Raw genomic sequence first — 14,106 nt, 5'->3', positions numbered from 1 at the left:
GAAAAGTATGCTATTTTACTTAGCTTATATCTGTGTAACTAAACTGTGGTCACACTGTTTGCATTTGCAGCAGTACAAGACAGGTTACATTTCAATCCATGTGTCCATACAGCACTGTGCTGCATCAGTTGCAGTGCCCTGCAGTATGGGTAAGTATTGCATTTGCTGCTTCTTCGCTCATGACAATTCTAGATAACTTTTATGGTAGATGGTGAGATCTTCAGGAAGCTGGCAGAATTGTGTCCCAGAGGTCACTTGGTGGACTGGCATCCACACCATTTCCAGCATGCTGTCTGGAGGAGGCACAGAGGAATGTTGTGTGCTTGTCCACTATTGTGCTTTGAAAAATAAATCCTATTATAGAAGAGCACCTGCTGCAAGGCATCAGTGGCAACAGCACAGAGGTGGTGAGAGTTGTTAGAATTCCTTGTGGAGTCACAGATGGCACCACATGGATGTTTTTCTGTGATATATGTATTTGTTGGAGAACCTCTCCTGGGCCATGCCAGCAAATGTGGAGTGGTGGGACTGGATAGTTTTGCAGACTTCGGATGACTAGAAGTAGCATCAGGCCTTTAGGATGAGGAAAGTGCTTTCCTGGAGTCCTGGGCTGAGCAACCCCAGAATACTCAGATGAATGCGCCCCTCAGCGTGGAGAGGTTAGTGGCAACTACCCTTTGGAACTCTGCAGTTGCCACTGGTGACTGGGGGCAAGTTCATCACTGGGAAATCCACAGTTTGATTTATGAAGATATGGTAAAAATTTTCAGTATGCGCTGCTGCATCATGTGATCATGGAAGGAAGCATGGAGGAGATGACTGTTGGAAATTAAAATTAGGGTTTCCTAGTTGTGCTGGGGCTATTGAAATGACCTATGTGCTAAATTCGTGGTATTGTCCCATGCCAAAGCCTCAGTTTATCAGGTAAAAGGGGTGCTTCGTTATAATTCTTCTGTTCTTGGTGGATCACAGTCACAGGTTTGCCAAGATTAATGTTGCTTGGTCAGGAAAAGTCCATGATGCCAAGATATTCAACTGTTTGCAAGATTGCAACAGGGAACTTTTTTTGCCCAGTAGTACTTTAGACATTAATGGGGTGCATGGATCAACTCTGCTGGGTAATCCGGGCTACTCTCTGCTTTCCTTATTTATGAAACCATATACTAGAAGTCTTAATGGGAGTAAGAACTATTTAACTACAAATAGCTTTAGTTTTGTATATGGAGAGCCCATTTGATAGGTTGAAAGGCAAGTGAAGATGTTTCTCCTAGCTTGATGGTAGAAATATCTCCACTGTATTATCTCTGCATATTGTGTTTTGCCCAACACTTATGAGCTCGAAGGGGAAGTTATTACTTGTGGCTATCTGTGACTTTGAGCAGCATATAGGAGGAGAACCTATTGACAAGGTTGCTGATAGCAGGGGTGCTAGACCCTGGAATGCTCTATGCATGCACTTTGAGAATCCGGGCATAGATTCAGCTTAACTATGAAATTTACCTTGCTATTGTACAGTAACGTGAAATATATTGGGAAATGATTGCGTAGGAAGGAGTACTGCAGAGGAGGATATGAGAGTTGTAGTGGATCACAAATGAAATATGAGTCAACAATGTAATACTGTTGCAAAAAAGCAATACTCATTCTGGGATGTATTAACAGGAGTGTTGTAAGCAAGACACACAAAATGTAATTCTTCCACTCTATTCAGCACTGATAAGGCCTGAGCTGGAGTATTGTGTCCAGTTCTGGGCACTGCACTTAGAGAGAGATTTGGAGAAAGTCCAAGGAGAGCAACAAAAATGATGAAGCATCTTGAAAACATGGTGTAGGAGGAACGTGGTATGTGGTTTTTTGTTTTTTGTTAATGGGTTTGTTTAGTTTGGAGAAGAGAAGACTGAGGGGGATAAAGCAGTCTTCAGTACGTAAAAGGTGGTTATAAAGAGGAAGGTGATAAATTGCTCTCCTTAACCACTGAGGACAAGACAAGAAGTAATAGGCTTAAATTGCAGCAACAGAGATTTAAGTTAGACATTGGAAAAACTCCCTAACTGCAAATATAGACTAACACGGCTGTTACTCTGAAACCTAACTGTAAGGTTAGTTAGGTGCTGGAACAAATTACTTAGGGAGGTTTTGGAATTGCTATCATTGGATGTTTTTAAGAACAGGTTAAATAAACATCTGTCAGGGATGGTGTAGCTCGGGGGTTCTCACCCTTTTTCTTTCTGAGGCCCCCTGAATATGATATAAAAACTCATGGGCCCATCTGTGGCACAACAACTGTTTTTCTGCATATAAAAGCCAGTGCTGGTGTTAGGGGGTACCAAGTAGGGCAGTTCCCAGTGGGCCCTGCGAAGCTAAGCTTCTCAGGCTTGGACTTCATCCCTGGTTGACAGGGCTCAGGGTGGCGTGGGTTCAGCTTTCTGCCCTGAGCCCTAATGAGTCTAATTTCAGACCCCCTGAAATCTGCTTGCGGCCCCCTAGGGGGCCTCTGATGCCTGGTTGAGAACCACTGATATAATACATAGTCCTTCCCCGGTGGAGGGGACTGGACTAGATGACCTGTCAAGGGCCATTTCAGTCCTACGTTTCAATGATTCTATAATATTGCTAATATTTCATGATACAGTATGTATAACTTTGTGCTTTTGGCTAGATTTCAAATGTATTAATGAAACTGATTTTTTTTTAAGACTACTTTTTACTTTACTTTTTAACACTGATATGACTGTTTGCTTAATAAACCCTAGCTTTCATATTTTGAAAACAAATATAACTTTAATAATTAGCAAAAATATTAACAAGAAAAGGCAGAATCGGCCATTCATTCACCCATCATTACCAAAGTAGACAGAAGTGCAAAGATTCTAATTCTTAACTGTGTATGCATAGACATGTTACACAGTTGTGCATAGCATTTTTAAAAAGTTGTTTGCCTCTGCCCTGTGGTGTAGATCGGTGGATGGAGGCCCTTGTTCTGAGGGGAAGTGGGTGAAAGGGCGTCCCCAGCACTTTTTGTTCTCTGTTTGCTTCAGTGCAAGGTATTTGTCAGGAAATGACTATTCAGGAGGTGAGATGCAGTTTACTTTGGTATTTATACCCTCAAGCAACTTGGTGTTTCCTCATCAGTTCAGTTATCTGCTATTGCATCTTCCTGTCCTTCTCTCTTTGTTGCAGGAACTTTCAACAATTTTACTCCCTTTGTCTATCCTACTGGCTTTCTTGGCCTCTGGTATAGGTAAAATAACCATAGAATCATAGAATATCAGGGTTGGAAGGGACCCCAGAAGGTCATCTAGTCCAACCCCCTGCTCGAAGCAGGACCAATTCCCAGTTAAATCATCAATCACCATGTCTTCCTTTTTATTCCTCTTCTCCCCCCTCCCACTGCCCACCCCTTTCTTAGAGCTAGTCTACATTGGGCAATGCTAAAGCACTGCCGTGGCAGCACTTGAATGTGCCTTGTGTGGTTACGGCACTCCCACTGCAGCAGAGCAGGGGGTTGAGCAGTTGCAGTCGAGCAGTGAGCACCCCCCAGCATGTTGGAAAGTTAGAATCTGGGCTAAAACACACTTCATCAGATGCATGGAGTGAAAAATACAGTAAGCAGTGTATATATATTACAGCACAAGAAAAGACCTGTATTGCTTACTGTGTTTTTCACTCCATGCATCTGATGAGGTGGGTTTTAGCTCACAAGCTTATGCCCAAATAAATTTGTTAGTATCTAAGGTTCCACAAGAATGATTCCAGGTTTTTTGTCTGTAGAGTTATGCACATACAAAAGTGTGTGCAGGATGAGTGGGGGGGGGGGGGGGGTCTTGTCACAAAACTAATCCTTACTCATGACAGACTCATTGAAATTACTATTAGAAATGATTTATGGGAGTAAGGGTTTGCAGGATTAGGTCCAGGAAAGCAATGCTAGTAAACCTTAAATGGAGTAAGCCAGAAAGGCCTATCCCAAGAGAACTAATTAACACATGACTTTAAAGTATAAGTGATACTTTATAAAGGGTTAGTTATTTCTCCAAACAGGTCACCTGGACTTCAGTTTCTTCTATTTTTCTCCAGTGAAATAGTAGCCTTTACTTCTCCTTGATGCTGTGGGTAACTGTTTTGAAGTTAGGTTGGTGTGGAGGGAGGAGGGGAAGAAGAGGTGCAGATTGGATCTGTTTTCTCTTCTCTTACCCTCTGTCCCAATTCCTATCAAAGCAGGAGATTGTTATTCCTACTTCTCTGAAGGGGGAGACGAGTTTAGTAGGCAGAAATGGGACTGGACAGTCATAATTCTTCCTGTGTCTGGTGATGCTTAAGTGTTGAGCCAAGGAGAAACCAGGCCTGTCTTGTCTGCAGCAGGATGCATCAGAGCCCAGGCAGTCCATTTCTTTGAGTGCACTTGAGGAGGTGGTGCTAGTTTTCAGTAGGTCCACCACAATCTAGGGCAGGGGTCTCAAACTCAGTTTACCTTAGGGCCAGTGCCAGTCCTCAAATTCTCCCAGCGGGCCAATAATGTCACTGAAGATGGTGTTCAGAAAAGAAAACATTTATATTGTGTATTTTATTTCGAATTTCTTAGAAATAATAAAACTGTCATACAACTTTATACAATTAATTCTTTGCCTGCCAGAGAGTTTTTAGTGTTTGCCAGACACCTGGCAACGCTTTAGTTCTGTCTGTTTGTTGATGTTTGGCCTCAGTGACTGAGCAGTTGAAACCTTCAGGATTGCAGGAAGGTGTGCATCAGATGGTTTTGTGTTCGGTATTTTGACTTATTTATATTCATTGTGGAGGGTGAAGGGCTGATCTGCGGGGCTCGCCGGGAGGTGCTGGCAGGGAATGGGGGAGGTGGGGAGGCTGCCAGTGGGTGCGCATCAGCCACCATTCCCTCCGCCATTGGTGCTCCAGCCCTGGATCACCCACAGAGTTGGTGCCTATGTACGCTACAGTTAGACACCGACAGCTGGCCTGTGCTAGCTGACTCAGGCTTGTGGGGTTTGGGCTACGAGTCTGTTTAATTGCGGTTTAGACATTTGTGCTCAGGCCTGAGCTATGGGACCCTCCCACCTTGTGGGGTACTAGAGCCTGGGCACCAGTCTGAGCCCAAACGTCTACACCACAATTAAACAGCCCCTTAGCCTGCGCCCCATGAGCGTGAATCAGCTGGCCCGGACCAGCATTGTTTTTTAATTGCAGTATAGACAAACCCTTAAACGTTAAGTGCAAAGATAATCTTATTGCAGAGAGAGTGAAGTAATTGGTAGTGTTATAAGGAAGTGTTATAAGGAAGGCTCTGCCTTCCCAAACAGCCTGCCCCTGCCCCCTATCCAATCCCCACCCACTTCCTGCCCCCCTCAGAATCCCTGACCCATCCTGCTCCTTGTTCCCAGACCACCTGCCCAAAACCTCCCCCAACCATGACCCCGGGGACCGCCCCCGCCAACTCCCCCTGCTCCCTGTCCCCTGACTGCCCCAACTCCTATCCACCCCCCACCCCGCCTCCTGACTCCCGTGAACTCCCACGATCCAATCCACTGTCCCCGGGACTCCCTGCCCCTTATCCAACACCCCCCCCCAGCCCTAGCCTGCTTACCCTCACCTCCCCCCTCTCTTGGAGCCTCTGTGTGCAGCGTCCAGGAGCGGCCCGCTGGAACTCGCAGCCCCACCCCCTTACCACGTGGCTCTGAGCAGCAGGAGCTCAGGTCCCGCTGGAGCCACACTGCTGCAGCGCTGTCCGGGGGAAACCTCCCTGCCGAAAGCTCAGGCGGGCTGGGCAGGACAAGCTTGCCCACCCCTGCATTAGGGTGTGCCTGGGCTCACCGGCACACCCCATACGCACGCCTATGTTTGATTTTACAATTGTTCTGATGAACTGCAGAGTACCTTTACTAATGTAGTTGTACTTGTTGGCCTGTGGTTCCAATCTATTTTTTTTATTTGCTAACTACAAAAATACTTAAGCTTAATAAGAAAATTGAACTTAGGTTTGTCTGGCTTTATGGTTCAATAAGAACGTGTATGTTTTATTTAACATTCTTAAATTACTTGATATCAATTGATATTCCATGTCAACATTTGAAAAATAGATACTTTTCAAAAATTGATATCTACTATGAAGGGCCTAAAGTTGTTGGATTTTTTTTCTTTTATGTATTTTTGAAAGGAGGCTTGTCTGGTAGATCGGATACAATGACTATTTCATATTAACTGAAGGGAAGTATGTATTTTTGTCAAGTTAGCTTTAAACATTTTTCCGATATGGTTGGACGAGCTAGAATTTTCTGACTAGAGTTGGCAAAGGGGGAGGAGATTTATTGTAATAACTCATAATAATAAATTATAGCCTAGTTTAAATTAATATTTGACATTTCAGAAGATCACTACTTTCGTTTGTATAATTAACTTTAAAGGGACTGAACAATTAAGAGCATAGGACCTTTTCAGATGGTTCAATTCAACATACGGCTTCTGTGGCTTCAGTTATGATCTTTTGTTGAATGTTCTCGGGTTTACTGCTTTGCTTCAAATACATAGTGCATTCTGAGTGCTTTGAAAATATCAGTTTACTATAACGCTGTAAAAACAAGATTATAAGAGATGCTGGATACAACATGTGGCCCATACTATCTTCCAAAACTGTATTGTAACTGATTTTATTCTGTATATCTGTGTGACCGCTTGCAGGATACCAGGTTGATGTTTTAAATTTAGCACAAAACTCTCTCATTTTAAAACTATTCTCTGGTATCCTCCCTCAGCACTAAGAGTTTCATTCTCAAAGCAGCATTCCTGAAGTTTAGCATTTGTTTCAGCCATTAGGGATGTCCTTTACCTGCTCAGGAATGGCCTTGATTCAATTTCCCCCTTCTCTTCTCCAAAATGTAAAAGTATCTTGAGTGTTAACTATGTGGCAGCCTGAAATTGCCTGAACAACAGGTCTTCTGGCTTTTCTCTGTGTTTCTGTTCAAGGTAAATACTGTAGCTATAGTTGATATAATAAAGTTGTGTCACCATTTCCATTATAAAATCTGTTTTTGGTTTGTTTTTTTTTGGGGGGGGGGGACTTTATAACTTAACTGTAAAACCCAATAATTTTCTGGATTTCCTATGAATTTGGTTCAAAAAAGGTTCCAATCTGAGAACACTTAAAGGAAAAGAAACGATTAGCTTAGGGTGCCTTGTATGCACATGTAACTTAGATTTAAAACAAAATAAAAAGGAAGAAAGTAATCTGGCAAGAGATTGGATATTTTAAAAGACACAAAGATAACAATTATGGTCATTTTAAACGGGCTACTGCATATGATGGTATATTTTTCATACAGATTTTAGTTATCCACGCCTAGTAAGTTGTACAACTTATTTTTAAATTTACAGAGTCTCATGTAAGAGTGATTTATCTCTTCTACATGTATATTTATTTATACAGTAGACCCAAGATTTGGAAAACTTTACTTGGATACCTATTGACAGGAAGACTTAAGCCTGCTAGTCAGAGTTAGCTGTAAAAGATGACAGCAGGGGAGGCCTGCAAGGGAGGTCTTGAGACAGTACTGTTTCCACCACCCTCTGTTGCTGGGACATCTACAATCGTCCCTGGGCCTTACTTGGATGCTCATGTCAAGGCTGAATCCCCACTCTGTCACTTTGAGTACAGAAGGTGGGGGCTCGCAAGGATTTTAAAAATTAATACTTGCCACTCCAGGCTTGTATTAAACTCCCAAGGTTACAGCTTTTCTCTTGGTAAACGCTGCCACCACCCAAATGCAAAAAACCCCCTTTGAACCCAAGAAGGAGCACTTGGGAATTCCTCCCTGTGGGATACCCTCAAGCTCTTTCACCCCTCCCTCTGGGGAAGAGTTGAGAAAGAGAACAAAGGAAATTAGCTGTTGCTACCACCTAATCCAACAACATGCACAAACCTCTTAGGACACAAAAATCCAATCCCTGTTCTTAAAGGTAAATTTTATTAAACAAAAAAGGAAAAAAAAATCTGGAATTTAGGCTTTTGTTAGATTTTTTAAGAGTAATTCCAAAAATTAAGCACCCAAACTAGCTTTCTTGGGGGTTCAGCTTAAAGTTTGTAAGCAAACAAGAGCATCAGCACAGAGGAGATCCACAAGCCAAAATAAGAAATAAAGCTTATTGTGTCTAACTAAACATTCCCTATCCAAATAATTTCTTCTAGGTATGGAAGATACTTTTTCATACCTGGTTCAAACCTTATACAGCATTCCTACTTATAGCATTGCTGCTTTGTGTCCCTGCAGCCAGAGAACAATAGACAAAGGGAAAGTTTCTTTCTCAATTTTAAAAAGCTGGGCTCTGGGAGGAAGTTTTGGTGCGGGAAGGGATCTGGGGTGCAGGCTTAGGGATGGAGTTTGGATGCTGGGTGCAGACTCTGGGCTGGGGCAGGGGTGGGGGTTCAGGAGGAGGGGGTGGGATTTCAGGCTCTGGGAGGGAGTTTAGGGGTGGGAAGGGGTGTGTGGAAAGGAGGAGGGGTGCAGGCTCTGGAAAGGAGTTTGGGGGTGGGAGGGGGTGAGGGTGAAGGCTCTGGGAGAGGGGTGGGGGGGTCATCGCTTACCTGGGCCTTCAAGGCAGGGCGGGCTGGGGGGGCCTCTGCGTGCTGCTGTCCCCAGGCACCGACCCCACGGCTTCCCATTGGCCTCAGGGGTGCTCAGGGCAGGGGCAGCGTGTGGACGCACAGCCCCGCCCCATGGCCGCAGGGAGGGGCCAGCAGCCACTTGGAGCAAGCGTGCAGGAAGCCGCTCAGCTCCGCTGTTCTGCTGCTGGTGGGCGCGGCCCTGGGCCATTTTAAATTGCGTACCGGGGGGGGGGGGGGGCAGGTGAGGGAGAGTGTCTGGGGGGGCAGCAGGCAGGGCCAAGGGAGAGACCTGGCCCCAAAATTGCTGGAGCCCCACAGATCACATTGGGGAGGTTCTTGGGCTGCAGATGGCCTGTAGGCCGGGACTTTTTTATAGCTTTTCCCTACCTGAGCTCTGATTTTCTTAATTCTCAAATTATGTCTCCACCCACCATGAAAATTTGCTCTCCAACTCATGGAAGACCACTGGTCTGCCCAGTAACTACCAGCCCTTGCTTCTGGATGGTTTCTTGAAGTCTCTGTCTCCTTGCATGAGTACACAGAGATACAAACAAACAGGCATGCATTAATATCTCAATGGCCTATAAGCAAATAAAATACTGCCGTGCAAAAGGTATGTGGGTTACATGAGCAGAAGTCTTGTTTTGTTAGTGTTTTTGTTTTGTTTTTTTCTGGGGGGTAATGGTTGGGTGTGGCAGGGAAATTATGTAACAAGGGGAGAAGGAGCAATGTATGCAACCAGAAAGGAGCAGCACTGGTGTCAAATCAGGACTGTGGGAAGAAAGGACAACATTCTTCAGAGAGCAGCCTCTAGTGTTGATTTGAACATCTGGAGACTGGGAGGAAAGAAAAGCCTGTCACGCCTGCAGGTCCTAAAAAGATTCTGTAGGGAATATTTTCAAGAAAATGCCTGTACCTCTAAGTAAAAAGGAACATATGCCAAATGTAAACAGTGCAACAAAGAGATGCAAGACTTGGCTGTCAGAATGAAACAACATTATGAAAAATGCTCTTCAGAAGGCAATGACTTTGAAGATGAAGTGCATCTCTGAACAGTCTGGGTCAACTGGTTAGTAAAATTATTTTTGCATTATTATCGACTGCCTACCATGTTTTACTATGATAAAAGATAGCTTAGATTATTGTCATAAATTTGTGTTTTGGGTGGATTACTTATGAATTTCAAAATGTTTATTTTCAAATTATAATTGGTATGTTTGTGGAGTACTTATCAATTACTATTTTTGCTCTTACGGCTGTACTTTTTCAGATTTTTTTTATTGCTCAATATAATCAAATATCCTAGGTGAAGCTTTCCTATTTAAAAGTATTTATTAGGCAGTTCATGAATATTAACATTTTAAATGTTCTTTCAAACTGTTTGGGATGTTGTTAAAGATAAGGATTTAAATAGACTTAAATCATAAGGATTATCTATTTATCTATTTCCCTATAATACTTTTTGATTAAATTCTATCATTTAAACATTGGTACAAACATCTGCAGTAGGGGGAATCTTTCATTATTTTTTAACCATTTTTGTTTCAGGGTCCACCTTAGACATAAGAGGTTATGAATGCCCATCATCTGCCATGTCTACTGCTGGAGTCATCTACTGGTACCACCAGCAGCATTGCAAGTAAGCATACATCAGAAGGTAAACTACCTGTATCCCTCCTCCCCCCCCTCCATCCCCAAGAAAAAAAAAAAAGACTTCGCCATCCAGTATAACCACGGATGAGTTTGTAATCAGGACCAGCAAATTCCATCAAGACTCCATAGATGAAAAGATTGCTTGGTTCATTAATGCAACAAATTCTCCTTTTCATCATCTTCAGAAGAAACATTTCATTGACATGGTTCAATCATTACAACCAGGCTATGCGCCACCCAAAAGAGCAGACGTCACTTGAAGGTTGGTTGATGCAGTGTAGGAGAGGGAAATTGAACAGTGTGAAAAAAACATTGACAGGATACTCATTAATCTGAGTCTTGATGGGTGGAGCAGTGTGTACACAATAATCCAATTGTAGGTGATTTTGTGATAACAGAAGATGGGGTTGTCTATTTTACAGAAACAATTGATATGCTGTGTGAGCATTTCCTAATATAATACTTAAAAGAAGTAGCAGTAAAAGCTGTAACAAACTGTGAACAAAAAAAAAAGTGTCAAGTGCATAGTTTTGTACTGACAATGTTGCAAATGTATGAGAAGAAATCTAGAAGAAGATAATGAAGGGAACCTGCAATTTTTATAATATATGGATGCGGAGCTTGTTTGGTACGTCTTTAGCCAAAAACTTAAGTACAACTCCAGAAAAACGGAAAATGTTGAAATTGCAGAATACTTTGGTACCAATCACTTTGCTTCAGCTTCACTGAAGAGAGCCGGAAGATCCAAATTAATTCTCCCCCAAGATGTGCAGTGGAATTCAGTGATTGATTTTTGAGCTATTTATTAAGAACTGGCCAATTCTGATGACAATTTGTGAAGAAAATCATGACAACGCAGATGGAACTATCACACCACAGTAGTCAACATCAGACTAAAGAGAAATGTGGAAGATCTCCTGACTATACTGAAACATATTTTCATAGCCTTGGATAAATTGCAGAAAGATTGCTGCTGTATTGTTGATTCTGTTGCAATTTTGAAAGAACTTCAAGAGACACTGAAGAAAGGAAAAACCCAACAACAAAGTTCTGTTGCAGGCTGTAAAGAAGCAGATGGATCAAGCACTTACTCCTCCTTTTCTTGCCAATATTTTCAACCCAGAGTACTAGGGTAGATGCCTAACTCCTAGACAAGATGATGCAGCTATGGCATTGGTGACAATTAATGCCCATCAGTCATGCCAATCGTAATAAATTTCAGGGCTGGCGGTGAACTATTTAAGCAGCACAGGTTTTGCTAATGTTTTTTAAAAAAGTTACACCATTGGACTGGTAGACGTCATTAGTTAAGCACCTGCGCAGAGTTTATTGAAGTGCTAAACCAGCTTTAGACAGCAGTAGTCTCTTCAGCAGCACAGATTGAATTAGTTCAAATGAAAAAATATTCTAAGTTGGAAAATCTATTGGGAGTTGAAAAAGCTGGAAAGCTTTGTTTTTTTTTTCCTCATCCAGTCTATGAATAAAAACAAGGAGGGAGAAGGGGATGAAATCTACTATTTTTAAAAGTCTGAAGGACAGCCTAAGTAATTTAGGAGACTGCTCATTTTCAAGAGACTTGGGCAAGTAGGAACTTACATTCCCATTACTTTTACTTAGATGTATTTGAAAAGTTTCCCAGGCTGCCCTGAAATAATCAGTTTAATTCAATGAGTACAATTAATCTCTCTTGTTTAATAAATCATTTAGTTGTAATTGTGAAACATATTTTGATAAAAGATGGTTATGTATCCAAAACGCTTACGGTTATTTTGTTTAATAAAAATACATTTTATATGCAGTTTTGTGTCTTTAATTAAATTCCAGTTACTGTCCTAATGCTCTTGACACAAATAATGAGAGAGAAGTTAATTATTCATTTTCTAAATACTAAAAACTTAGTAAGAATTTGCAAATATTAAGTTATGTAATTGCTTAAATAAATGTGATAGAGTGTACCCTTCTAGTCACAAAAAGATGTACCAAATCTAGTATAAAGATTCTACTTAATTGTAAATCAACATGATTTAATGGTTATATCCGTCAATGAGTGTGCCTTTTTTAGAAAATATCTGAAGTACAAATGGAAAAGCTCATTTAAATTGAGGCTTTCCACTTCATGATTTAAATGGCCTTGATTTAAATTGATTCACCTGTTAATCTTTTTCTTTGTCCCAATTATCTAATAGAAGTACCTCCATTTCACATAATGCTCATTTTAATAGTACTGCTCTCTAAACTAATATATTAACTGCAATTTAAAATCCAGATTCACCAGTGAGCTTTGAGAGCTTTTTACTGCTCCATCACATCTGCGTGAGGGGGGAGTATATGAAAAAAAAATCCAGTATTTAAAAATCAGTTTAGTCTAGTCAGGGACCACAAACATTAAAATGCCTTAATCCTAATCCTATAGGTATTTCATTGTCTGGGTATAACACAAGAAGGACATGAGACACTTGTTATGGATCTTAATCAGGCTGCAACTTTATTATATAGATGTCTGGGACTACCCGGCAGATGGAGTGTACAGTGCAGGCAAATCCATGATTATTCAAATCAGTTCTCCGGGATTTTCACCAGCCCCCCTTTGTTTCTATCCAGGTCCCCCAGCTAATCCTTGGCTTGGACCTTACCATCCACCACCCTCATAAGAGGGTTAAGGTGGGCTATGAGAATGGGGGGAGAGGGGAGGTTGGTTCCCTGCCATACCAATCAGAGAAGTTCCCAATCCCCTCCCCCGTTCTGTTCTTTTATCCATTACCTCCTTTTAAGTCCTTTAACAGGCCATTTATCTGGTCACTGGCTGCCTTCCCTATGGAGTACTTGCACTGGACATCCGCCCAACCTTACAAAGTAAGTGCATGGCTACACTTGCAGATGTAGAGTGCTTTGAGTTAAACCAGCCTTCGTAGAGCGCAGTAGGGAAAGCGCTGCAGTCTGTCCACACTGACAGCTGCAAGTGAACTGCTGTGGCCACATTAGCAGCTCTTGCAATGGCCACAGAGAGCAGTGCATAGTGGTAGCTATCCCAGCATGCAAGTGGCTGCAACGTGCTTTTCAAATGGGGTGGAGTGTGACAGGGAGTGTGTTGTGTGTATGTGGGGGGGGAGGAGAGCATGTCAGCATGCTGTCTTGTAAGTTCAGACAGCAGCACACACCCCCCCCCGCCGCACCCTTCCGCCCCCCCCCACACCATTCTACAGTAATGGTTTGCTTTGTCTCGGAGCAGATAAGCATGCCAGCTGTCAAAACAGAGCTTTCAAAGGGCATATGTGCATTCCTGCAGTGATTCCAAAACAATGACAAGAGTGGCCACTTGATTTAAGGGGATTATGGGACGTTCCCGGAGGTTGATCAGAAGGCAGTAATGCAACACCTCGTTCACGCTGACGCCTGGAAATTTCAGCCAAGGCGCACCAAGTGTTAATCTTCTTGCCGAGGTGGAGTACCAAGAGCGCTCTAGCCGTGGAGAGAGAGCGCTCTACGTGCCTTGCCAGTGTGGATGGGTAGTGAGCTAGGGCGCCCGGGGCTGCTTTAATGCGCTCTAACTCACAAGTGTAGCCAAGCCCTAAATTGTGACATGGCCTACCACCTTTTTCTCTCACCAGAAAAGGTTCTCTCACACCCACTGTGGAGAAAGTGAAAAAACCTCACTCTGCCGAAGTCAAATTCAGGTGGTGTGGGAAAAATTCCTTCCCAGCCCCCCTTTAAAAGGAGCGACTAGTGTAGTACTCACAGCAGGTCCTAACCCAGCCTGCCATTTGCTTCCACTAGGGGAGGGAGGGTGGGCACTGGCTTCCTTGCTGCGTGGAACAGACACACTTGCCCCTCCCAAGTTTCATACC

At 42.8% G+C, this 14,106-nt stretch overlaps 1 protein-coding gene across 7 annotated transcripts in view; it reads left to right on the top strand.

Annotated features, from left to right (window-relative positions):
* The window catches only part of RICTOR (RPTOR independent companion of MTOR complex 2), a 189,001-nt gene that overhangs the window by 17,507 nt on the left and 157,388 nt on the right, over nucleotides 1-14,106 (top strand). For 2 of the 7 annotated variants that reach the window (XM_073343823.1, XM_073343819.1), the window contains exon 2: nucleotides 10,157-10,247. The exons of 4 other annotated variants lie outside the window; for them this stretch is intronic. In XM_073343823.1, coding sequence (XP_073199924.1) covers nucleotides 10,185-10,247 — 63 coding nt within the window. In that variant the 5' untranslated portion in view covers nucleotides 10,157-10,184. Of the gene's footprint in view, nucleotides 1-8,912; nucleotides 9,678-10,156; nucleotides 10,248-14,106 lie in introns of those variants that run through there. One more of the 7 variants, XM_073343821.1, reaches the window with a different exon arrangement.

The sequence above is a fragment of the Lepidochelys kempii genome, chromosome 5 (genome assembly GCF_965140285.1).
Source record: "Lepidochelys kempii isolate rLepKem1 chromosome 5, rLepKem1.hap1, whole genome shotgun sequence".
NCBI lineage: Eukaryota > Metazoa > Chordata > Testudines > Cheloniidae > Lepidochelys > Lepidochelys kempii.
Note: the sequence above shows the minus strand (reverse complement) of the source record. Positions and strands in the feature narration are given on the sequence as shown.